This window comes from Monodon monoceros, unplaced genomic scaffold, assembly GCF_005190385.1.
Source record: "Monodon monoceros isolate NGI ecotype Baffin Bay Population unplaced genomic scaffold, NGI_Narwhal_1 Super_Scaffold_16, whole genome shotgun sequence".
In the NCBI taxonomy this organism is placed as follows: domain Eukaryota; kingdom Metazoa; phylum Chordata; class Mammalia; order Artiodactyla; family Monodontidae; genus Monodon; species Monodon monoceros.
The window spans coordinates 51,686,236-51,713,211 of NW_021703772.1; the positions used below are offsets into that span (position 1 = coordinate 51,686,236).

The 26,976-nt window shown below is 37.5% G+C and overlaps 2 protein-coding genes across 6 annotated transcripts in view; one reads left to right on the forward strand and one right to left on the reverse strand.

Moving 5' to 3' along the window:
• CERKL (ceramide kinase like) overlaps positions 1 to 2,222 on the forward strand; it is a 142,353-nt gene extending 140,131 nt beyond the window's left edge. For all 3 annotated transcript variants that reach the window (XM_029224449.1, XM_029224450.1, XM_029224452.1), the window contains 2 exons: positions 1,105 to 1,283; positions 2,141 to 2,222. In XM_029224449.1, coding sequence (XP_029080282.1) covers positions 1,105 to 1,283; positions 2,141 to 2,222 — 261 coding nt within the window. The remainder of the gene's footprint in view (positions 1 to 1,104; positions 1,284 to 2,140) is intronic.
• Positions 1,012 to 26,976, reverse strand: part of ITGA4 (integrin subunit alpha 4) — an 88,487-nt gene continuing 62,522 nt past the window's right edge. For 2 of the 3 annotated variants that reach the window (XM_029224447.1, XM_029224448.1), the window contains 11 exons: positions 17,235 to 17,385; positions 15,846 to 15,941; positions 14,545 to 14,624; positions 14,024 to 14,113; positions 12,204 to 12,294; positions 9,647 to 9,754; positions 8,713 to 8,838; positions 7,848 to 7,967; positions 5,861 to 5,959; positions 5,363 to 5,482; positions 1,012 to 4,877 (listed from right to left, as the gene is read on the reverse strand). In XM_029224447.1, coding sequence (XP_029080280.1) covers positions 4,779 to 4,877; positions 5,363 to 5,482; positions 5,861 to 5,959; positions 7,848 to 7,967; positions 8,713 to 8,838; positions 9,647 to 9,754; positions 12,204 to 12,294; positions 14,024 to 14,113; positions 14,545 to 14,624; positions 15,846 to 15,941; positions 17,235 to 17,385 — 1,180 coding nt within the window. In that variant the 3' untranslated portion in view covers positions 1,012 to 4,778. The remainder of the gene's footprint in view (positions 4,878 to 5,362; positions 5,483 to 5,860; positions 5,960 to 7,847; positions 7,968 to 8,712; positions 8,839 to 9,646; positions 9,755 to 12,203; positions 12,295 to 14,023; positions 14,114 to 14,544; positions 14,625 to 15,845; positions 15,942 to 17,234; positions 17,386 to 26,976) is intronic. The other variant, XM_029224446.1, reaches the window with a different exon arrangement.

Genomic DNA, 26,976 nt, shown 5'->3' on the forward strand with positions numbered 1-26,976 from the left:
TGTCAGAGAATGTTTTGCCTATATTCTCTTCTAGGAGTTTTATAGTGTCATGTCTTATATGTAAATCTTTAAGCCATTTTGAGTTTGTTTTTGTCTATGATGTGAGGGAATGTTCTAACTTCATTGATTTTCATGTGGCTGTCCAATTTTCCCAACACCACTTGCTGAAAAGACTGTCTTTTCCCCATTGTATATTCTTCCCTCCTTTGTCAAAGATTAAATTGTCCATAGGTGTGTGGGCTTATTTCTGGGCTCTCTATTCTGTTCCATTGATCTATGTGTCTGTTTTTGTGCCGGTACCACACTGTTTTGATTAGTAGTAGTATTTGTAGTAGCTTTGTAGTATTGTCTGAAGTCTGGGAGGGTTATGCCTCCTGCTTTGTTCTTTTTCCTCAGGGTTGCTTTGGCAATTCTGGGTCTTTTATGGTTCCATATGAATTTTGGGATTATTTGTTCTACTTCTGTGAAGAATGTCATGGGTAGTTTGATAAGTATCACATTAAATCTGTAGGTTGCTTTGAGTAGCATGACCAAGAAAGACTGAAATATGAAGCTGACTTTGTACCATGCTAGAGTGGTCAGTAAGCAACCATAATTATCATGCAACTTGTGTCCGTCTTTAAAGTGAGGATGAGACAGGCAAATACCTGTCAAAATCACATGGGATGGACTTTCTCTTTTTACCTTCGTAAGTTTAGTTCTTCGTAATTCAGAAACTTATTCTAGAGTTTGCTCTACATCAGTTAAACTAGTTGACAATAATCAAGTCAGTGGATTATAACAATAACAATAGACCAATATTAAAGATTTAGTTTTTATTGGAAATTATTGTATACAATTTCATAGACATATACTATTTGTCATAAAACAAGTTTGCCAGCTGCTAGATCTAAATGAGCTAGGAAAGCTTCAGAAAAGGGGCTCCTTCTTCCAAAGAAATTGGAACTAATTAGAGTTTCAAAGCTATGAAAACATCAGCATGCACACTGATATTTACTTGCAAATGAGAGCACAGTGAACTTTCCTAGTTTGCATTACAGTTAGGGATAAAGCAAGTACCAAGATTATTTGCATTTATTTTTTGGTTTTTTTTTTTTTTTTTAGTTTAATTTTCCATTTGTTGAGACTTACACTGTTGAAGAAGTAAAAGTTCACCCAAGGAGTAACAGCAGTGGACACAATCCAGAGGAAGAAGATGGACCACATGAAACTGCTACAGGAAGCAGTTTCCCTTGGAATGTAGATGGTGATTTAATGGAAGTTGCATCAGAGGTCCATGTTAGGTAAGTCTAATTATTTCACCATCTTGTACTATCAGTTTTGTGTCTGACAGACATATAAATGGAAGTTGCCGCCTTATAACTATCAAAACAGGCAGTTGGGCTAATTTTGTTTTAAATTCGTAAGTCAGGGAAGCATAAAAAGACACATGTACAATTTTAATAAATAAAGAAGTGTAACTTTGTAGTTATTCACTAATTGTTATGTAGAGCCAAAGCATTTTCTTTGGTTATGAGTCTCTACGTTGGCATTCTGAATTACCATTCTTCACAAACTATACGCATAATGTACGTCTACAATTTCCATTTTGAATTTTTAAAAATGGATTAAGATCTCAAACCTTGTGATGCCATCTGAATAACAGATGGTTACAATTTAATCCCCCAGTCGTTTAAAATTTCCTTTTACCCACAACAAATACTGTAACACTTTGTGTTCGGCAGTTTGCTTTTATCGTCTTTGCAAAGCATACTTTACGTAAGAACAATTTTACATATTAACAAGAGCAATGGGTTATAAACAGGCTTGGGAACATGCAAACTTATTGTTGATAAGCATTATGACTCAGTGGGTAGAAGAAGTGTGCAGGGCTCCCTGAGTAGCCTGCTAGGTGTGAGCTTTCTACATGCATGGGTGACTGGGCTTTATAGGAATTACTGCTGCTGATTTATTAGGCCCTGCATTTTTTCCTAGATGGCAGCTCTGCCATGAATGGCAGCTCTGCCATGAATGTATGCTCGTTGGCTATCATTAGATTTCTGTTTGGTATTATGCACCACATTCGATAGGGGTTATGTGTGAAAAGTAACAGCATGATAGGTTGATGAAATAATCATACATATGCTTATATTCTTTACAGAGTACACCCAAGACTTATCAATCTTTATGGAAAAAGCATGGAAGAAACGAATGATTCCAAAGTAACATGTAGTTGTTTATAAGAGGAATGTGAAAATTAGAATTTTAATATGAAGGGATATTGTCATGTTTTAAACAGATATTTTAGTAAGGAGAAAACTATTTTTAAAAGAAATTAAAATTGCTATTACTAAAAAATTAGCTTCTAGGCTTTAAGACATGAGATATATACAAACGATTTAAATTCTGGTTTTTGGAAAGTATTTATTGGAATGGAAAGTAACTATTTCATATACTTGACATTTAAACATGATATATCAATATTTAACCTAGATTAATTCCAAAATGAACTAATTTGGATTCCTGGATTTGAGTCCATCAATTCTGATGTTAAATTTCCTATAGCCTGATGCCAACAGACCACAGAGTTCATGTAAGAAAGACTGTCCTGATTTCTTGATGAGGTACGTAATCCAGCGGTATTAAATTACACAGCTAGGAAATGATATAACCAGAAAATAGTACTATTTTCTCAAAAGCTCTCTAATACCTAGACTACTTGCCAAAAAGAAAAAAGCTGGATTTTTTAAAAAGTTATAGTACCACTTTGGTGAATAGTCTCTGAAAGTTGAAAACTCAAAGTGGTAGGGTTTTGAAATCCATAATACACATAAACTATTCAAAATATCTAACTGGTTAGAATCCTACCTGAAATGGTGTCATTTCTAGTAGGAAGGAACAAAATTTAAATTTCCTCAGGGATCATCCTTGAGAAAGCAATTCTAAATTTGGATTTGATTTTCCACCAATGAGCCTAGACATTTTCTTGAAAGAACTACTTGTTTTTTAATCATAAAAAAACATAGTATCTTTTGTTCAAAGGGTTCTTTAAAATTGAATTAATTTCTATTGGTGGTACACCCCCGAGTTCAGGAGGTTTCGTGCTCAAATGTCTTCACAAGTTTATGTGCATTTTTCAGTCTCCAGCCACCAATTTGTGAACAGATAACTTACAGGAATTAAGTGGGCTGAGGAAGACAGCTGTGGGCAGGGACCTCTATGAAGAGATCCTCTTCCATAGTGGTAAAGACTGCCCTCTAACCTATCACTTCCCGTAACAGATTTCGAAAATTTGGCCACAACCTTCATATCAAGACAGATGTAGGGACAAATCAGAGGAAATTATATATCAGCATTTAGTTCATATGCATGAATAAATATTACAAAAAGTGATTGTATTTGCAAGTGAAGAGGTATTTTAACTTCATTATAAAAAGTCTAAGATAACACCAACAAAAAATACTTCAGTCATCACTAAAACAAACATGGAAATTTTGATGTCACATTTTTACCTGATACAAGCTAAGCTAAATCTATATTTTTCAATTTTACAGTTAAATTTGCTTCTCTATTTCCCTGAAGAAGAGAATGCTCTTATAGTACTGGTGAAAACACGTTTCATACTTACATTTGATTTCATACTTACATTTGAGGAGAAAGGAGTAACATCCAAACAAGAATTTATTTGCTGCATTTGATAGTCAACAGTTTAAACAGTATCTAATTTGTATGATATACTGGTCCCCAATATGTTCTTTGCAGAGCTTTGATTTTTAAAAATTAGTGAGGTACAGTTTTCATATTTTACATATATCAGCTTAAGTACAACATTTGCTCTGTTTTAGAATATAAATTAGAATTCTAAGTACTGTTGTTTTTATAAACAAAAAATTTGATTAAAGATGGATTTTTACAATTTACTCTTCAGTACCTTTCCCTTGATAAAATTGTGTTATAGAAGGGCTTACTGGATTTATACCTGTATAAACATATATTTTCTCATAAAAACTTATGTGTATATATATATATATATATATATGTACAGAAAGAAAAAATCCATAGCTGTATAAACAATAATTATCCAGAAATTATCCCCTTAAGCTCAAACCAGTGTATAACTTCAGTCTGAAGTTTGCTCATCAGGCCATAGTATTCATAGACCGCTGAATAAATGGTTGTTGATCAAAGGTTATATTACAAATCAATGTCTTTAAAGATAAAATATGCTTTAAAATGATAATGTTCCTCTTCTATTCATTAGAAAATTTGGGAACAGCCTTTCAAAAATTCTGCTAAATATTTCTAGAGAACATATTCCAAACAAGTCTCAAAAGATCTATTAGAAATGAGTCCTTACCTATTTGGTGGAATTAATTTTACCAAAGCCAGCACATATGGTAAACAGTATTTCTTTTAAAGGAAAGATACCTCAAAGTCCAAGTTTTCTCCAGTCGAGTTGTTTACTTCCTCAACATAATTTTGATTCAGATGCACTCATTCCAAGGTATTGTCCAGGGATTACTTATCTTGGATAAGCTGATGCTTTAGTGTTTTTCTATCCATTTCAGAGCTGAAAGATTATCTTTTTGGATATATTAAAATATTACTTTTGGAGTTATTTTCTCTTAGAATAATCATTGCTTGGATTTTTCATCTGCATTAAGACATACCATGTCACAAGGTCATGACTAAAAAGAAGAAGTCTGAGGCAAAATTCACGGTTTCCTGTAAACAATGTCTAAATTTGTTTTAGTATACTGTAACCTGAGTCTGTTATTCTCTCAATTTGAAAGAAGTCTTCAATCATCTTTATTGCTTTTACTGTTAATGTAACTCCAACTGTCTCTTCTGTTTTCTTGTTGTAGGATAGACTTGTACTGTCTTTTGAAGAAGCCAGCCTGAAAATAGCATTAGTCATGAACATTAGATATTTGATATGAGTATAATAACAGTCAATGCCAAGTGTAGTCAGTAAAAATTAGTTTGGGAAATATTGGGTTAACGAGCATTAAGAGCAGTGTTTTGTTGTTACTGCAGGATTTCTCAGTGATGCACGCACACTCTCCAAAATTGAAATTCAACATAAAACGTGCAGTGTTTCTCCAAAATTGAAATTCAACATAAAACGTGCAGTGTTTTGCCCAATGCTTAGTTAGAAAGAACATCCTTCAAAACTTTTGTTATAGTTTGAACATTTGTTGAAGTTATCTTTATTTTCTAGAAAGACAGTGGTACTAAAGTTAAGAGAAATATGCAATCAATCAGTATAAGAATTAACATTAAAAATGCTGAAATCTAGTAACGTGGGAGTCACAAGTTGGCTTGGAGAAGATCAAGAATGGCATTTTGAGTGGTTTAACAATGGTAATTATTAAAGGCTTACCTTCCACATAACATACGAAATCAATAAAAGTAAAATAAGTCCAAGTAGCAAGCTACTTAAAATAATCGCTATAGTGAAATGGCGTTTGGGTCTTTGATGATGTAGTCCTTCGAGTAGAACCTACATAAATTAACCAAAATAAAGAAACACCACTTTAAAACCTTGCCTCTATTTCATCTGAAGCCCCTCCACGATCCCCAATAGTATTCAGAATAACCCATCCCATTCTCTTGCTGGTCTAACACAAACCATAGGAAACATTGGTAATTGTTTAGCAGAAACAGGGTGTGTAATGGGCCATATCTGTGGTTCTTCCTCCAATCCATCCTACCAAAATCACCTCCTGAAAGAGCTATGTCATGCCTTCCTGGCAGTTGTAGAAAATACCAATCCCCTGTGAAGTATATTAGGCTCGCCATGATTTTCCTGACCAAACACTAGCAATATTTTTTCCCACAATGTTTATGTTTGTTTTGGTTAAAAAGGTAATCATCTTACATGTGCAACATTCTCATCCTTGTTTAGTTCAATAACTTTTGGATTTGGCTCTGGAAAAGCTGTTGCTCTTATTTCAAACTTCAGGGCTCTAGTCTCATCCTGTTTAACAAATAAAAAAAAAAGATCACTGTAGCCTGATACATCGTTTTGTTTCACGAAAACACAGAGCAGGTAAGAATCACGAGAAACTACTTCTATTCTAAAGGGTTTCACAAGTTATCTTCTCCGGTTTCACCATTTGTAGTTAATTGCAATGCAATGCTCCCTTTGGTTCCAAAGGCATGTCCTTGGTATTAATTTATATGGCATCATTGTGTTGAAATCCTTTTATTAAACATGGCTGCTCTGCAGAGAACTTGATTTAAATGCTTATAATATTTAATATTTAAATACTATTTGATAATTACCAGTATATTTTTACCTTAGCTATTGAATTTTTATTCCCAAAGATGACTTTCTTTGTCTGATAAACATTTCCTCCAATTAATTTTATTTGGGCTTGTTTTTCTTAATAGTGTTGTCATCTTTCTGCTCTGATCAAATACAGATTAGTGTACCAAATATCGTAATGAAAAAATCTGGTACAAATATTTATAACATTCAAAAATAAAATCAGTGGCTGAACTCAGAGCTTTACTGTCTAACAGAGGGCTTTATCACCCAGAATCCAGAGCTTGGGCATCTGTGGACAGGCTCCATAGACTCTAAGGATCTTTGAAGTTGTATTCAAAATCGAGATATTTTTTATTTTTCATATGTGCGTTCATTAGGGTAGATGAGAATACATTCTTTTGTCAAATTCTTAAAGAGGAGACTATGATCAACAAAAGTTAAAACTACTGTGTTAAAGGTTATTTAACATTTTGGAGAGAACGTAGAATTTTAGGGCTAAAAATAAATTATGTACTTTATCTGGAGCAGTTTTTTTTAACAGGGATGATTCTGTACCCTCGAGGAGAGTCAGCTATGTCTGGAGCCATTTCTGGCTGGCAGGACTCGGGAGGGGGTGTACTGCCGTTTAGTGGGGAGAAGCCAGCTATGCTGATGAATATCCTACAATGCACAGGACAGCCCCTGACAACGAAGAAGCATTTGGTCCAAAATGCTACTAGTGCCCACCGTTGAGAAACCTGGACCTCAAAAAGAGTACGAAGGGAGGCCGCAAAAGTTTAAATAACTTGCAACTAGAACAGACAGCTCTTATTTCCCTGTCTGGTGCGTGTTCCTCTTGACCACCTTGTGGTAATTTCAACTACTCCTCTTAACAAAACATAATAGCTCTCATTTCCTTTGGCTTATTCTGTGTTGTGCACTAAGTGCTTTATGAAAATCACCTAATCTGCGGCAACCCTGAAAAAGAGATATTACCCATACTAATCTGATAAGGAAACTGAAGAACAGAACTCCAGATAAAACCAATGATCTCAAAGTGCTTCTCATAAATATGCATACTGCTTCTTAGGAAGAAGTCCAACATGTATTTAGTTAATTTTTAATTCAACCTTTCAAAGTTCATCTTCTTAAAAGCGTGTTTGTGTTTTACTGTTGTTGATAAATTCTGATGTTTTAGTTTGATTTTCTGGAAGTCAATTTTTAGCAAATATATAAATCTATACGATACACAATAGTAGGTTTTTAAGCATAAAGTAATTTGGAAAAGATATATGAAATGTTAAAGCAGCTAACTTCTCTAATTTGATCAAGGTTCATAAATAGTTGGACATGCTTTCTAAAAGCTCTTAATTATATAGTCTATTTTACAGTCTTAGTAATCTGTTTAATTACTAAAGCCATGTCATTTAGACAATGTATTTTGTAGTGATAAATGGAACAGTTTTGGAGTTTCACTCCAGATTTTACATTCATTCATACCGTCTTAATTTGTTGAACGCCTCCTTACATACCATCCTACCTGTATAAGATGGTCGCGTTTGTAGATTCTATATGAAATCTTATCCACAAAGTTGTCACTGTATCATAGACTTACCATTTCTAAAATGGATGGCCGACCCTCCAACTGAATGTGAACACTGGCTTCTTTTCCACTGTCCATTTTCCCAAAATTGCATGAGAAAGTTAAACAATGTGGATCAGCTTTCATGCAGTACTTGAAAAGAATACAAAAGAGCTATGTTAAAATTTCAACATCTTTTAAAAAGATGGCTAAAATATTTAGATGGCTAAATATTTAGATGGCTAAATATACGTGGAATTCAAGATCTGCTCCCCTTAGTGGCATTCTGCAAAAATTTATCTTGATATAAACATGGAATTAAAGATATGCTTTCATTAGTGGCACTTAAAAATTATCTTGTTTTAAACAAAACACAAATGTTTAGTAAATTAACAAAAACAAAGTATTCGAACTAGATCACATGTTTTCATTATTCTTATGAACTTAATCTTCTGGGATAGAAAAAGTAAGACACCTAATCAGAGTCTTGCTAAGTTACATGTTCTATGTTCATTGTAAAACTTGGATCATTTTAAGGGCTTTCTTGGGTTTTTTTCCCCATACATTCACTAAAATGAAAATACTGAAAATTAATTTCATGCCACAAAGGCCGTTCAGCTGAGGACAGCATCTTGACCCGCAAAGGGTCTCACGCAACGTCTGGTTGGCATAAGTTGGGCACTTGTTGCATAAATAATGAAAGTATATTGTATATATTTAACCCTGGGTGTCTCTCAACTCTCCAATCATGCCTGTTCCTCACACACAAGAACATTACCTGAACTGGCTTCTCTCCGATACTCAACTGACAGTTCAAAACCCCTTGGTTCATGGGTTTAAGTGTTTCAGTTCTGTAGGTTGGAAAGCAAAAACTACAACCTGAAAAATTGAAACTTACCAGTAGCCTCTTATCAGTCTTTGATAAAAATTTGAATACATCTTTCAGGGTCTCCATTGTGCCTTTTTTCTGCTCTAATGCACACTTTCTTTGGTAATTCTTAAAATGGCATTCTCCAACAGTAGTCTACAAAGAAAGAAAGAAAAATCTTATCCAATATTGGAAAGAACAACAGCTACATGGCTTTAAAACTTACCTCTTAAAGCTTACCTTTCCTGAAATATATCAAGTACTTCTAAAATTGTGTGAAAATATTTTTTGATATGGGAGAGATTAAATCTCTGTGGCAAAAAATGCAACAAAAACCCAGAAAAATTTTAAAGGGTTGGATATAGGTCCCAAATTGATCAAATGGCCTTAACCTTACAGAAATTAGGGCAATATGAAAAATGGACATTTGAACATTAGCATTATATTGAACATTTCTTTGGCTTTAGACATACAACAAAGTGTTCTAAAAGCATGCCCTACCGTCTAGATCTGGGATTCAAGTAAGATTTTTAAGGATTATATATCAAATCTACTGAGTAGGTTTCTTTGTCGATTGTCTTAAAACTGGGAACGTAAAAACAATTCTGATAGAATCATCAACACAAGAATATTGATTCTTAAGTAGTTATTTGAATATTAATAAAAGGCTGAAGTATTGCTTTTTCAACAGTGGTCTCAAGCTTTATGGAGAATTCCACCAATTAAATTACTTCCACAGGTCCCTATCACAAAGAAAATCTACCAAAGATGGTAGAGCATAGTTCTGTTCTTGTGTTAAGTCACATGTAGAGGTTCCACTGTAATCCTGCCATTCTAATGCAATATTCAAAGTGTACACAATAAATGCCTGGTGCATTCATAGTTTAGACTAAGTGTGACTGAAGTAACAGAACTCTCCATTTTAGCAATATTACTTAGAATAAAGGAAGGAACACATTTTTACCTGGACATCCAAAATGTTGAACAGTTTATCAGTTTGGGGAATAAAAGAATTCGGTATCATTATTTCCACACTAATATTTGGAGCCATGCTTTGGCCAGTGTTGATAACCTGACAAGAAGAAAGTAAATTTAAACACTCAAAAAATACTTTTTATAGAAGTACAGATACCAATGAACTTTTCAGGTGAACCCATATATTTCATGTAACATTTATAATGGTGGGGGTTTGTAGTAGTTGGCAGCTGCACGGCAAAAGGAGACAGAATATCCATAGTCAGAACTTTAAAACGTTTGTTAATAATATAACTAGTCATTATTCCTAGACCTCTCCTTTTGGTGCCGATTAGACCAAACTGTCTACACTGATGGTTTACTGCAGAAGTAGTCTGAGGAAAAAGACATCAATAATATACAGTTGACCCCTGAACAACTCAGGGGGATTAGGGTCACTGACCTCAGCACAGTTGAAACTCCTAATATAATGTATAGTCAGCCCTCTGTATACATGGTTTCTCTGTATTCACAGATTCAGCCAACCGTGGATTGTGTAGTACTATAGTATTTACTATTGAAAAAAATCCACACATAAGTGGACCCGTGCAGTTTAAACCTGTGTTGTTCAAGGGCCAACTGTGCCTTGGTATGGCACGTTATAGATCTAAAAAAACATGATCGGTTGTCCTTATAACTATCCCATGAGGTGGGCTGACATTTTATTATTTGCCATCTCAGGAAAATGCTGAGGTGTTAATGTTGTAACCAAGATGAAAGTTAAAAAGTGACAAGAAGCGGGACCAAAGCCCAGGTATTCTAATTCTAAATTCTATCTTGGTTTCACAAAGTCTCTCTGTGCTGAGAGGATAATCAGCAGCAGTAAGTGAATAAAAATATTTTAAATTCAGGAAAATTATAATGCTGATGCACTCAGAAAATCAGAAGAGGGTAGGTTATTGGGTTTTAGAAAAAAACCAGTTTTTTAATAATGCATAAGGGGAAGATATTTCATTATTGTTGATAAATCTGGGGTTTGCAGAACGCTGAAGAAGGAAATTAGGCCAAAATATTGCCTCCTGAGAACTATAAAACCAACACAGTAAGTCAGAAAAAAGATGTGCTACAATATCTAAATGAAATAGCATGACTCAAAGACTTGCAATAATCTTCTGAACGCACACGACGTAAATAAAGAGAGAGAGTATCCCTGGGCTTTGGGACAGGTGGCAACTGCCAGGCCTTGGAAGCACAGGGCAGTTGCAAAAGGCAATGTCAGCAATGGGGACCCAGCACTGCCCAGACCTTTACACAAGGTCTTCCTGACGCCAGCAAATAACCAAGCTCACTTACAATATTCTTTATCCATTTTCGCCTAATAGCATTTAGACCTCCGAGAACATCTTCATACTTGGACAAGTCACCAAGCCTACAGGCTGAAAGAATCTCCACGCCCAGTCACTCCATTGTAATTTAACTAGACAATACTTAACTATTATTTGTAACGTAATAAATAGGCCTACTAGAGTCCAACTCAGTTTCTGTTTATCAGAGAACAAACCCCCACCGGAGTGTGACAGGAGCATTTTGGGGGACTTCAAAGTAGAGGGCGACATTTTTCCAACACTAGGGTATACTAGGGTAACAACAACTTGAGTATGGACTCAAAAGAATTTTGAGGTCATTCTTCTTCCACAGATTGGGGCAGTGGCCCAGGAGTTTGCATTTTGGATAAGCACCTCAAGTGATTCTGATACACATTTTGAAAAGCATTGCCTTACAAAATATCATAATGTACCTAATGCAGATTCATTCACAGTCTGTAGATTGTTATATAGCTCTTGAGAATGTGTGAGCAGTGTTTTCAGTTCAAAAAATGTTTTTGTGGACATTATCTCCAATTATTTGCTCATTATCAACATCCATGCTGTAACGAAAATTTCAGTTTGACAGTAAAAAAGTGTTTAATGAAGTTTTAGCTTTATATTAGTATGTTAATACTTCTGGATGATGATAATACTCTTTCCTTTTTAAAAAGATTATTTAATAAATGATGCATCATTTGTCATGGGTCATATACCAATGGTTTGAAAGGCTGACCAAGCAGACCTTAAATGGAGATGCGGAGGTAAAAGCTTCCTTTACTTGGTAAGGTTAGGACTTGTATGAAGCTTGGACCACGAAGAGGTTTCACTGATTTGCACCCAAAGATGCCTTTTCTTGACCTATTCTGATTTCTGCATGCATCTTTAGCATTCCTCCCATAACTTTGCCTATTTCAGGCATTACCTCTGTTCCCAGGAGGCACTTACTGTAAGGAGAGGTAGTATAAGGAGAGGTAGTATAAGGAGAGTGGGCTCAGTAACAGGGACAAGATGAATGGGAGAGAAGGCGCAGGGGCCCACCAGGCAAGGGCATGAGCCCTGCTGCAGCTCCCTTCTCGCCCTCAGCCAGCTGAGGTGGCCCAAAGCTGAGGGACGCCACACATATATGATGTCCTCTGGAGCAATGCATCGGTAACATTCTTTCAGCTTGTTACAAATATCAGCACAATCAACTTTTCTTACGTGGAAAGTGAAGTTCATTTTCTCTGCCATACACACTTCAGGCTCATTTTCCTCCTTTGGTCCATACACAAACGAAGTTGGGTTTACAAACCTGCCAGAAATGAATTCAGATTTAATTTAACTGTCTTATTTGATGAGGTATTAGAAACAGTCTTTCCCTCTCTAGTCTAAATATAGCATATCTCTTAAATATCCCTTAAATATGCCATCATTCAGACGACAGGTGCCTCTAAGTACCATGGAATACTTTTGGTTTCTTGTAAAGATAAGAATTTTAGGGAAAATGTAAGGAAATTAGAAAGCCACGTGCTCTGACTGGGGTGATAATTTCTCTTCCCGCCAATATCCTTTGCCTTCCCAATACTGCCTGGCTCACTCTAGTGACCATTCCTTCTCTCTCAGCCCTCAAATGCTTCACGCAAACTTGACGAATATGAGATAAATTCTTAGCTTTTCCCTGGGGCTCCAGTATCCTCCTGTATTTCAATCTAGCTGACAGATGTCTGAGTGATTTCTTATCACCCCCAATTCCTGCTGGCTATTTGTAATGGACCCCAAGTCTGGGGAACAATTCAAACATCAAGAAGTAGGGCAAATTTTTGTTAGGATACAAGGTTGTCATTCCTTTACCCGAGATGAGACATACGCACGGTCAGTAACGAACTTTAAGACATATTTTTCTAGGAAAATCCCGACTCCCCAAGTTGCTAATATTTGGCAGCTAATATGAGGTAATATGTTAGAGACTCTTTTACAGAGGAAAGAAATGAGAAATATTCCAATGTTGTAGATTTAGGCAGCTTAATAGTTGCAGAGCATCCCTTGCTCAAAATGAGATGTGGATGATGGAAAAGCAGGAGGACACACTTATAACAGCATCAAGGAGGCGAGGCGAGGTAAGCATTCGAACCCAGGCAACGTGCAATTGACTTCTCTTTGCTCCCCACTACTCGCCCTTGAATGGATTCCTCTTTCCTCCGCTGGTTTTATCTCACAAACTGGAGAATCAGTTCCATCAGGTTCGGACACTATTTTTATGTAACTATATGCCACCTTTATGGGTGGTTAAAAGTGACTAGGGATGCTTTATAGTTGGGGCAGCTAGAAAAGCTCATCTATTTGTCCTGTGTCTCATATTGTCTATGCTTTAAAAATGTGGTTTTAAACAAAGATTAGTAGGCTCAATAATTTCCAGTAAAATCATGAAAGCTTTTCATGATACTCCTTTAATTCCTTCTCTTCACATCTTCTTCCTGAGTCATAGGAGGGTCCATTCAAACAATTACTAAAATTGTGAGGAATCAGTGACTGCTGGGCTCTGGGTAAGGAACTCTGTAATTCACGGATATAAAGAGGGGACAAGGGAGCCGGCTCTCTTGTATCTCAATTCATCTGCCACGCAGGTAGATGCGGGGTCTGCACAAGGGCGATTTGGCCAACCTTCCACTTCTCTGAACTTCACGCTTGCCCTGGCCACTGAGCATGATACAAAGTGCACGCCGGCACTCTGGGGCCCTGGCCTGCACGGCGTACCGCTGAATGGTTGGACGTGGCCTCCTATTGGGCTTTTCCAGTAAGAAATCTCCTCCATTGGGGCATTAGTTTGAGGTGGTCTCAGTGATGACTACAGAGTGGGTTAAAATAACGAACACCTAAGCAATGGGCTGCAGGGCTGCAACACCGAGGTAATTGTTAAGAGACAGGAACAGCACATGATCTTTTCTTAAAAAACTTTAAATAAGCTTTCGACCAGTAGTTTAAGAAGCAACAGAATTCAAAATCAGCTCAGAATTTTACAGGAGTCCTCCATATCTACTCACCCATGAACAGTTAGCATGACTTCATACTTGAGAGGTACTGTTAAAGTCGCTTTGTTACGCTTCACGTTGCCTGTTTCTCCTTCATTTTCACTACAGAAGCAAATAGAAAACACCCTCTTAGAATCCAGTCAGCACAAAACTTCAGAGGGAACTAATTACGGCCCATGTATACCTAATGTACTTGGAGGTTGGTTTCAAAAATGCTTTCTGAGGAGCGGGGATAAAAGTAGACGCGGTAGTAAGAAATCTTTATGTCAGAGTTGGCAGAAATTTGCTCTCATTATTTACGCGGTTATTTGCTTCTATGCTATAAAACCCTATGTTAGAAGGGTTTTTTGTTTGTTTAACAGATCACATAAAGGAAGTTTTTTGTTTGTTTAACAGATCACATAAAGGAAGTTTTCTCCTGCAGACAATGGAACACAGCTCCATGGTTCCCCTAAGGTCACCTCCCTTTTCTCCCCCCAAAAGTCAGGGGTTCATTTCCTTTAACACAGTTGTTTTTCCATAATGAAATATACCAGGCGGCATGCACTGTGATGTTGAGATCCTCTTCTGCTCTGCTGAGTGAGCTGGCATCCAGAAGAAAGCTAATATCTGTCTGGAAAACACAGGGGACGCTCATTTTAAAACTAATCTAGGCACATATATACAATGGAATATTACTCAGCCATAAAAAGAAACGACGTTGAGCTATTTATAATGAGGTGGATAGACCTAGAGTCTGTCCTACAGAGTGAAATAAGTCAGAAAGAGAAAGACAAATACCGTATGCTAACACATATATATGGAATTTAAGAAAAAAAATGTTATGAAGAACCTAGGGGTAAGACAGGAATAAAGACACAGACCTACTAGAGAATGGACTTGAGGATATGGGGAGTGGGAAGGGTAAGCTGTGACAAAGCGAGAGAGAGGCACGGACATATATACACTACCAAACGTAAAACAGATAGCTAGTGGGAAGCAGCCGCATAGCATAGGGAGATCAGCTCGGTGCTTTGTGACCGCCTGGAGGGGTGGGATAGGGAGGGTGGGAGGGAGGGAAGGAGACGCAAGAGGGAAGAGATATGAGAACATATGTATAACTGATTCACTTTGTTATGAAGCAGAAACTAACACACCACTGTAAAGCAATTATACTCCAATAAAGATGTAAAAAAAAAAAAAAGATAAAAATAAAAATAATCTAAAGTTTGTTTTTACAATCTGAATTTTAGTTTTTCTTATTATTTATGTTCTGTGAAATACAGATAGGAAATGATGTCCTACAAGCATACGCTAACCCTCACTCAGAGAACTACGGGGAAGCTGTCGGGTCTGCGGCAATTTTAAAGCAGCAGCATTTCCACGAGTGACGTTCAGAGACAAAGCCTCCTCTGAATGTAGATAGGCAGGTCCAGACTGACAAAATTAGAGATGCTTTAAAAACTTGAGTGGGCACTCTTGCCAGAAACACCTTTTAGTAGAGCACAGGTGACATGCCTGGCAGATAGGACCACCCGGGGTGGAGTTGGGGGAGTGTTGGGGAAGGGTGAGGCTGGGCAGCGGAATTGATTGACACATTCACCTGCCCGTCCTGACACAAACAGGCGCCCCCTTCTTTTTCTTTCTTTGAAACAGTGAACATTGCCAAGAATATAAACACAATCTCAAAGATCTCAAGCCCAGTTGGTTTGGGCTTTATTTCATTTAGCTACTTACTCTTAGTAAATAATAAAAACGACAACAACAAATTATTTGTATGCAGCACAAACATAAGGAAACAGAAAATATTTTATATTCATGTCAGTAACAAAAACTATAAATGCTAAATGCTTACCCTTGATAGATGATCTACATATATATAACCAACCCTGCAGTCAAGTTTTACTATGCCAGAGCTGTCTGTTACTTCGCAGTTTATTTGTTTCTCCTCCTAAAAGGAAAATGAAATAACTGGTTTAAGTAGGTAGGGAATGAGAAGTTCATAACATATGTTTAAGGATGGTTTTTGAAAAGAAAATCATCCCTGGATACTTTCTTGGAAGACTATTTTCTGTTTACTTTGGGGATAAATCAATAGGAATATAAATACGCTACATAAATATGTGTGTACAAGTATAGATTCACTCTAATATTCACATACATTCTCCACAGAATAATTCCTGGACTTGTAGCTTTCAACCATGTTTCTGTGTTCCCTAACTCAAGGTTCCTTGAAAAATCACGAAGCAAGGAATTCATAAGGTCTATATTTCATTGGCTGCCTTCTGTCTGCGTTGTGAGAATGTGATAAAGGTATTTAATTATAACTGTAATCACAATTATATATATATTCAAATATTCAGGGAAATATAAATTTATATACATCTCACAGATGTATATTTCCCTGAATAACTGAGTTTTCCCTCTTACCATTGCAAACAGGCTCCCAAAGCTCTAGAGGAAGTGGGTAGTAGATATTTATAAGAGGTCAAAGGCCTTTCTAAATGTTCTTAGTGCGAAGAAATGGTCTCTGGATAAGAGATGGGTAAATTTTCTAAGGGGCAGAGGAGCATCCACGGAGAAAGTGACTGAGACTTTTCTCTTTCAAATTTAACATTATTAATACCTCACTGATGGATTTAAGTGCTCATGACTGAGGCACAGTGGTAAAAAGGAAAAAAAAAAAAAAAGGAAAAGGTCTCCAGATGCTCCAAACTCTTGCAGGAAAGGAGAAACTTGCCTACAATCTGGTTGACACCAGGATTTTGGAATTTGACGCTGGTTCTAGCATTTTGGAGGTCCTCTGGGATCGAGACAGTGTATGTGAACTTAAAATGCAGAGCAGTAACTCTGAGAGCCCAGCATGAAGGACCAATATGGCCCGTGTAGAGACCCCAACCACGAGGAGCACCATCACAGCACCAGATGAGGTTGTACCAGTGAGAAAAGCAATGACACCCAGGCAGCTTGCTTGGATAACTGGACAATCGCTTCTGTCTCATAGTAGCATTGGTAAGCAGGAAGCTGACTCTCTTGATCTCAGTCAGATCCCAAGGAACTTTCCATTTTGATTAGGGGCAGAGAGGAAAAAAATTACTGGAAGCCCGAGTGGTAAGTCTGAATATTAAGACTCATACGCCAAATATTTATACCTCAAATGATAAAGTGATTTATACATTTACATTCTTTAAAAGTTAAGTAAAATATCATGTAGTATCATGCTACTGTAGTTTTCGATCCTTACCAGATCTAAAATCTTAATGAAGTAAAGACCAGTGGGTAGTCTGATATGCAGAGTTGCCTCATACGCATCATCTCCGGCATTAAATAAGGACACGTTCAACATTAATGTCTTCATACTTCCAACAGCAAGATAGGTTTTATTTTCATGTGGCCTAAAAATTAAGTACGATTTAGTTTTTGTTTGGAACTAAAAATCCCATCTCTTCATTTATGTATCCTGAACACAAAATACTGATTTGGAAGCACAGCCATAGGAGATGACCCCATGCAAGTAGATGTAAATCCATTGTAAAAAGAACTCAGTTTCCCAGGTTTCAGATAAATTCAGTTAGTTATTACACAGGAAAAGTTTTCTAATTTAGTTATAATTAAACTAGTCTGCTTTCTGTTTAACTTCTTGCTTCTATCATTTTAGCATGTTTTTCTCATTATTTCAAAATATTTTCCTAAAAGATTTTTTTTCTTTCTTCATTCTTGAGTAGACATTGAACTAGCTGCTGCCAAAGCCAAAGGAGAATAGACTATTTCCACCAAAATAGAGGATGCTCTGGTGGAAGTGCGCATGGCATGGGAAAGGACTGCTATGGCCAGCATGTGGGTGCCACTAAAATCTGTTGAACTAGAATTAATTTCTTAAGGCAGGCTGGTCACCTCTACCAATAACTAGACCAAATTAAAAATAGAATTGCGGAAGTGTTTCACCATCTTGTGAAGTGGAAAGGGAACACTGCTACAAATCCAAACACATAAGTGAGTTCAAGTTCTGGCTCTGGCCCCCGTTCTTCTGGGGGAGAGGTCATTTAGCATTTTAAAGACTCAGTCACCCCACCTGTAATAATAACTACTGTTCAGTGAAGATATGACTCAAGCACATTCCATGAGACCCCAAGGAACCTGAGGTTTAAGAAATGTCTTCAAGGTACCACAGCTAGAATGTTCTAAAGTCTCAAGGCAACCCATTCCCTTTACTGATTAGATGGTTAGAAGAGCTCAGAACCTGCTACAGAATGTCATGATTCTGTAAGCTGTCCTCAAAAACAGACACTCTTAGATATCAGAGTATTTAAATTAAAAAACAATTAGTTCAACCAGAGAAGAATATGACACAAAGCAAAATATCAGATGAGGATAATCGTAACACTAAGAAAGATATTCACCTAGCAACTAGGGTTTAGAAAACGCTTCTTCAATAATGCTTACACTGTATCATTCTAGTCAACATCTGTATTTGTGTCTGAATAAACTATTTATGGAAATGTTAAACACATAGTAGGCATTTAGTAGTTATTTGTGAGTTGACTTAAGACAGAATGTTTAAGGACAGAGTTAAAGAACAAGTTTCAAGATTGATGCTTTTAAGCATTACTTGAAGATGAAGAATGATTTTAATTGAAAGCCCTTGTATAATAATCGTTACATCTATTACTCCCACATACAAAAATAGTATAACAAATTCCCAGCTTTGTAGAGCTTATAAAGGGCAGATTTATAAACAGATGTAAACAGATATTAGAAATACTTGAAAAGAGTTATGAATGAAGGGCTCTGGGACCAGGGCGGGGACCCATTTCGCCTGGGGGTAGCAAAGGCATGTTGCTTCTTGCTTTTGTACTACTCTAGTTATTTAGGTTGAGCTGAATGAAGATTAAAATTTCTTTTCTTAAATAAAGAACATCTGAAAATTTCAGGATTGAACTGGCATTCACTTGGATTATACTCTTAATTGATTTGTCAAGTCCTCTTCCAATTTTCACACTACTGGGGGCGGGTGGTGGTCACTTTGCAGAAAGCAAACTTGATAATGTCACGTGTCTGCTTCCTTTCCTCCAGTGCTTTCAAGATAGAGTTCTGATTAGTGCAGCAGATGCAGCCTGAAAGAGCTGGTCGTGCCTTACTTTCCACTGCACAACCCATTCCTTCCCTTTAGCCATGCTCACCTACAAACAGGGGTCCAAACACCTGTGTTTTGTGTCCTACTTCAAGCCATCCCTCTGCCTTCAATCCCTTCCCTCTTCATGTTATCTGGTTAACTTATACTTGTTCTTCAAGACTCAGCTTGAGTGTCAATGTTAAGAGTCCTCAGAAGTTCTTCCAGTTGATACTTATTGCTAAGCCCCTTCACCCAGCATTGCATCCTCCCTAACAGAAGTGGCTTCTCTCTCTGCCACTTTCCCACACACTGGGCAACCCTCTAATGCAATATGTTCACACTGTCTGGCTTTTCTCACCACTAGAATAAGTTCTCTTGGAGAAAAGGTGCCGGGTCATGAATATCACTGTTTTCTCAAAGGCTAGCAACACAGTGTTCAAAATATATGTGTGGTATGTAAGTGTATCAAACATTAAAAAGGGCTGGATAACACTAAAAAAAAAAGTCTGAAAGATTGAGGAAATTACTGGATAAGTGACTGTTAAGAGTTCATGAACTCATTATACATTCTATGAAATTAGAGCCATGCTTATCTGTTCTGTGACGGTATGCAAATTCCAAATGTTTCATTAAGATAAAGTAAACATCTACTACTACCACATTCATGTGATCTATACCCCGCCCATATAACCTAATGTTTTAGTGGCAATACAACTACTGAGTTGACCAATAAATTAATGGCAACATGGATACTGTTTGAGTTTGAATTTGAGAAGCAAATTATTATGAACCTAAGAATCTACAAACAAAATTATTATAATTTTGAACACTTCCCCCCACTTTGATACTTCTAATATATCTATGAGAAATTGGACATTTCACTTAATACCTAAAAGTTCTTCCCTTCTTATCCTAATTGTTTTTCACTTTAAACCCTCCTATCAAGGTAGGACATACACATAGAAAAATGCGCACAACCTAAGTGTAGAGCTCAGCAAATTTTTATAAACTGAATACATGTGTGAAACCAGCACCCAGATCAAGAAAACCATATTGCCAGCACCAAAGAAATACCCTTGTGCCCCCTTCCAATTCTTGGCCCTACCCACCATCTTGCTTTTACTAGTATAGACTGGCTCTGCCCAGTTTTATATTTCATATAAATGGAATCACTGAGTATGTAATCTTGGAGTATCCAACATTCTTTACTCAAAATTTTGTTTTTAAGTTTAATCTATATTGATGCATGGAGTTGTAAATCGTTTCTTCTCATTGGTGTGTATACTAATTTTTGTAAATATGCCACATTTTATTTATCCTTTCAACTATCACTGGGAATTTTGGCAATTACAGTTTGGAGCCTTTATAGTTTTTCAGTAAACATATATACATAATTCCATTGTGTCAGTCTGTCTGTCTGTCTATGAGCAGGCCCTTATGGTTTATTAACCCAGGACTAATTCCTGAAAAAAACCTCTAAATCTGGCTAATTTGGGCAGCCAGCTCATATTTTACTAACAAATTACATTAAAAAAATAAAATACACTATAAGGAACCATATTTAAATAATAAAAATGTCCTACAGGATTATCATATAAAAGAAAGCATACCAGAGAGTAGGGGTTCAAAAACTGCTGCCTGAAGGCCAAATTGGGACCGCTGCCTTAAAGGTCCTTAAACCTTTATGTTCCAATAAAGGTTTATTGGAACACAGCCATGCTCTTTCGTCTGTGGCCACTTTTGCACTACGACGGCAGAGTTGAGCAGTTGCGACATCTCTGTCCCACAAAGCCTAAAATATTTACAGTCTGTCCCTTCAAGTAAAAAGTTTGCTGGCTCTGCCATTGGGCAGTCTGACTGAGGAGCATAATTAGTTTCAAAATAAGCATACCACATCATATTACTATATTTAAAACCTGTATTATTCTGACAATAACACAAGCTTCATTATTTCAGATGGCACCCGATGCTGCCTTAGAGGAAACGATCTCCCAGACCTCATAATTCCTTGTCTGGTACTAAAGACATCGAGGAGAAAGGAATGAAGAAAATGTCCCTATGTAGCATTTCTAGCTCTGATCCCCGGCTTTGAGAAGCTGGATATTTCTGGAAGGATGTATGATGAGTAACAAGGCAGTAACTCTTTTGAATCATGGCTATCATTTCAGGGTGGAAGAATCTGACTCAGTCGTAATGTGCTATTCCTCCCAGTGTTTGAGGGGATGGCTGTGACTTATTCTTGTGTTGTAAACCTTTGTGTTACACAAGCACGCATCTGCTTGGTGGCCCTGTGATAAAGGGCAGAGAGAAGACGTGCGGGAACATGGCTGTCCCACATCCCCTCTACTTCTCTAGAACCACGTTACAACTAAAGGAAACCAAGAGGTTCTAAAAGTAAACTTCAGCTTGACATTAAAGTTTAATTAAGATTTGTAGAAGAGCTGCCTATAAATAGACATTTATAAAATATTCTGGCTTGTAACCAAAGCATTAGTCACTGAACACCTTTGGGAAAGAAGTTGGCACTTAGACAAGCAACAGAAGGTGAAAGCACTGCATAAACAGCTAGGTTCCAAGACAACAGCAAATGAAAGAGAAACACAGTATTCACATTTCAACAGCGAGGCTGCTGTTCTGTTTTCCATTTTTAAGCTATTTTGCCACATTACCATAATTACAATTCTACTCTTTGTGTGTGTGTGTGTATATATATATATATATGTATACATCTTACTGTATCTTGATTCATTAACAAGGTGCTGTCAGAAAGATACCCACTAGCTTTTTACATGAGACATAATAAAGGACCAGGTGCACATCTGGAAGTGTGACAAGGCCGAACCAGAGCCTTCCCCGGGAATCGCAGTTCATTCTTTATTAAAACATGCATAATGCAGACTTGAAATTTACAAAGCAGCCTAGAATCCATGTAATTTAAACAAATCAAGATACTGTGTACATACAGAATCATAACTTAATAAGTGAAAGGAAAAACAGAAAAATGATGTATTTCAGCACCAGGCTCTACGTTTTTCCTGAATGAACGCTACTGTTCTATTTTGTGAGAAATGCTCCCTAAGTCTTCATATAATTAATGCATTTTGCCTTGATAAGATGAATGACTGCTTCATAGCTAACATGTTTTTAATCAAGATGCTAGAACAAAATATAACAGAAATTGCTATGTACCCAGGTCAAGGTAATACGAGTCATTTATTTGACAAAAGACTAGCCTGCGGCAAAGTGGCCTCAGGCCCAAGTAAAATTTTGTCCTCTTTTTTCTTTATTACTGACTTCAGGGAAAAAAATAAAATAGTGGAAAATTCTCATCTACTGGGCAATATCAGATACCTGACATTTAAGAAGATTTTACTGAATAGACAAATTCACTAAGATCCCAAGGAGGATAGCAGAAGAACATGGATTGGAAGATAGAGCTAGGAATTAGAATGTTTAGTGTATGAAGCATACGATTCCTCTTCCCCAAACTCTGTGACATCAGTGAGGCATATATTCCTACTATTTGCATTTCAAAAATGGACAGTTTTGTTACACTCACTCTCTTGGGGTTAACAGCACAGTGCGGTTACACACCGCTCACTGTCTACCCAACAGTGAGTTCCCTTCTTAGCTGCTAACAGGACCCTGGATTAGCCAGGCAGTCGGTAGTATCCCCTTGATACTGCAGAAGCTAAGCCCCCAGCTCAGCTTCAGGGAGTGAATTATGATTGATCTACTATGATCGTGACGACTCCATCCTCTTTCAACCAGGATAGATCGGGGGCAGCATGTGACAGCACTCTGGTTAATCAGAATAAGGCGTCTGCTCAGACACTTCCCTTCCTTGGAAGGCAGCCTCCAGAGGACACAGAATTTTCCTCCTGCCCCCTTCTGTTTACTGGGAACCATGGTGCCCCAGCAGCCACAAGAGAACTGGAAAAGATAACCATGAACCATGAAGACCCAGATTTTGGTAGCTTCTCACTAAACCTGTCAACCACCTTCTCCAGACTTATTATGCAAAATAATTAAACACCTTTGTTTAAGTTACTATTAGCCCCGTACTCTGTTACTCACAGTTAAAAGCATTCCTCACTGATTTGAAAGCACTTTTGTTCAGGAAAAGCCTCCATCACTTACCCTGGAAGCATGACGGAGGCACAGAAGAGAAGTAGTGTCATTTAGGTCAGTCATCTCTGCGAAAGACTCGATTTTAAATTACCTAGGTGATGGTTAATACCTGCTCTTCTATTTGTAATCTTTTAGATAAAGTCATATTTGTTCATTTTCACTTCGCACTGTAAGTCCATTTGAATGTGGTTTACCGTCCTGAGAATTTAGAGACTCAGGAGGAAGCCTCAACTTAACGAAAACATGAGATGGAGTGCATCAGCACTCTTTAGTTTGCTGTCGGCAGTCTATTAGTGCAGTCATCAGAAACTCATCATGCCTGAAGCAGGTATGTAGCTCTGAGACACAGAGATACCACCAGTGCCAGCGGAGTTACAGTCGGGAGAAGGCATAGAACATATGGTTGCAATTTGCCTACCACGACCGAGAAGGCAGAGAGGACTCCTTTGAGGGAGAGGCAAATTGTTCTCTGAGAGAGTATCATTTATTAAAATGCAAAGTAGTTTGTCAGAACCCTTCACCCGTGGGCCTAAAACTTAATTCAAAGAGTTTTCATTTGAAAACTCTTCAAATAAGTTATTTACCTAATGGAAAGAGCCTGTAATCTTCCTAACTGATGCAAAACATGTGGGGCTTATACTTTACACTGGGCTTTAGGCCACTACAAACTTCATAGAACTGAAAACAACTGACCCAGGCACAGTCAGCAGCTATCTCGGGACATAAAGAAACAATAAACTCTGGACAAATAACCAGTACATGTGCAGAAAATGTTTAGAATTCACTGGCAGTATTTAATTTTTTTATCCAAATGAAACCATTTTTATCGTGGTCTATAACTATTCCAACCATAATTTATCAAAAATAACAACTTTTCTCAAATCTCCATATGTACCAGGCTTTGTGCTATGCAATGCACTGGCCTGCATTATTGCATTTTATTTTTAAAACAACCTTACAGAAGCCCCAGTGGCCTAATGGATAAGGCATTGGCCTCCTAAAACAACCTTACAGAGTACTATTTTACCTTCTTGCCAATGAGGAAGAATGTTTACAGAGGTTGAAAGGCTTCTCTGAGAAGGTCATTCAGCTAGTAAATGGTAGATAGACTTGAATCAGGTTAGCCTGACTTCAAATCTAAACTCTAAACCACCACAACACTGGTTCTCAGATTTCAGCTTGATAAGAACCACTGACAGCCTTCTTAATAATGAACATTTCTGGCCTGGTCCCCATGGATTCTGATTTGGATGGTCAGGGGCCTAGGAGCCTGCATTTCTACCAAGCATCCCAGGTGATTCTCATGAAGGTGACTCAAAGACCACATCTTGAGAAAAACTGCCTTGCCTTCTGTTGGCTGCCATATAAAATCATAATGGACTTGATATTTCGACTACAGGAAACATTATCACTTCAAATTAAAAATGAAATGTAGGTAATGTAATTTCTCGTGAGAAACACGTAATGAAGAAAAACTGATAATTCAATTACATTAATGATTTAATATCTTAATTCAGTAAGATATCATTTTCATTCTTCAGGAAATAAGCATTCTCAGTAATATTTCCACATAAATTTCAACATCTCATTTTTTTCACAGGCCAGAGGGACTGCAGTGAAAGATGACAAGGTAACCATGGAAGTGTCTGATTTGAGAAGATGAAAACACCACTTATTTGGAGCTTAGGTAACCTTTCCCACACAAAATACTTCTTCTTATCAAAGGCCCATGAGAGCCAAAGCACCAGGAAGACTAAGCATTTTAGAAAGAAAATAAATATGTGAATGGGAAGGTTATAAATTATTCATCTAATAATTCAACAAAGGCACCACAATTACATGCTGGATTACAAAGCAGTTAGCGGTTGCTGTTTTTGGACTATCTAAGCAGCCAATCTGGATAACTTAAGTATAAAGTCCAATTATCTATCAAATAGGTTAGGGCTTCTTGGCCCTCAACTGTGGATGCTCAAGGCTATCCTGGCATTGCCTAGGTGAAAAGAATTAATTTATTCTCTGCCATATGTGATCCCACCCCAGCAGGGTACTCAGTGCTGTTTGTCAACCTTTTTACTCATTCCTGGTTGATTCCCTATTCCATTTATCTTCACAGCTATTTTGAATCTTTTCCCATTCCCTTCACAAGGTCCCAAACCCAACCTCAGAGGCCTCACCTTCCATATACAAACTCATTTTTTATTCTGGCCATCCATTAATTCTCTATATTTCCCTCCCTTCCACGTTAAAATTTCTTAATCAATGTCAGCATCTATTCACAGCTTCTTAGCTCAAGACAAGGGGAATCTTAACTTCTTACTAAGGCTAACCCTTCCACCTGAGTCTGATCCCAGGTACATGCTATTTCCTTTAGAACCCTGTTCCATCCTCGGCAAACATCCACTTGTCACCTACAGTGTTCCAGGCACTGTGTTACATATTGGAAACGCAAGATGAAAAGACAGGAACCCACCTTGAAGCAGTGTACAGGATAGTGTGGAGACAGACAATAATAGTTCTGAGCACAGGTGCAATGGGACCAGGGCCACAGGAGGACTAGGTTTATGTAGCTGGAGACAAAGTGGGGGGGGGGCTTTACCTAGAAAACAGCTGAGATTTATAAGATAAATAAGCATTAATCAGATAAGTCAAACTGAAAAGATACAGAGGCTCAGGAGAGCATGGCATGGCCACACAACTATTCTGCAATCAATGGAAAAAAGTCCTGTGGAATTGCTAAGGAAGTGCACTAAGGACTTTAGATGTTAATGAGCTACTGAAGCCTTGCTATCAAAAGTGTAAGTTAGAAAGGTCACTCTGGAAACATCTTGGTAGAGGAATTTGAATAATGTAAAATCAGAGGCCAGTAGCCCAGAAAGTGGTAAAGCTCAGTTGATTCAGGTAGGATATTGAGTGCCTGATTTGGAGCAATAGTAGTAGAGATGGAGAAGTATGATGGATAAAAAACACATCTGGGTGGTAGTATTATAGGACTTGGTAATTTATTTGATGTCAGGGATAAGAGAGAGAGAAGAATGCAGGTTGAGCTCCAGGTTGTTGGCTTTGGTAACTAACTAATGGTTGTGTCACTGGTGGATAGTGACTGGGTACCCAAGACTGCATGTCTGATAGCCAGCTGGATGGGTGGGTGTGGAACTCAGAGACACTGATTTGGGCATAAGCAGTGGAGGCAGACCAGGTGAGGTTATGGTTGTGGGCAAGATTATCCAGGGAAAATATGAGAGTGTGAGAAGGAGTGAGAGAGGGCTATTAAGGGAGCCCAAAGAGGCAAATTCAGAGGTCCTCCAAACACAAGTGAGAAGGAGGGGCTAGAGAAGTAAAAGGAGACTGGGAGCAGGATGGCATCCGGGAAATTAAAAGACATTGAAAAAAAGGAAGTGAACAGCTGTCAAATTCTTCACAGGACAGCTCAAGTAATATCTGAAGTGTCCCCTGGATTTAAGCAGACCATTTCTTTGTTCAATTTATTCTTTTGCCTGCCTTTGATCCTCACACTTGTTTATATCTTCCCATAATTCAATAACATTTGATAAATACATAAAAATTCAGTTGAAGCTACTTGTTCCTAATAAATTCTCCCTCCCTTAATCACTGATGCTGTCATTTAGCTATGACTGCACAGAAATTTCTGTTAAAATCTGCCAGCGACATCCTTTTTCTCCATCAGTCACATTTTAAGTGCCAACTTCCATGACCTTTCCTCAGTCATTATGCTCTCTGATTG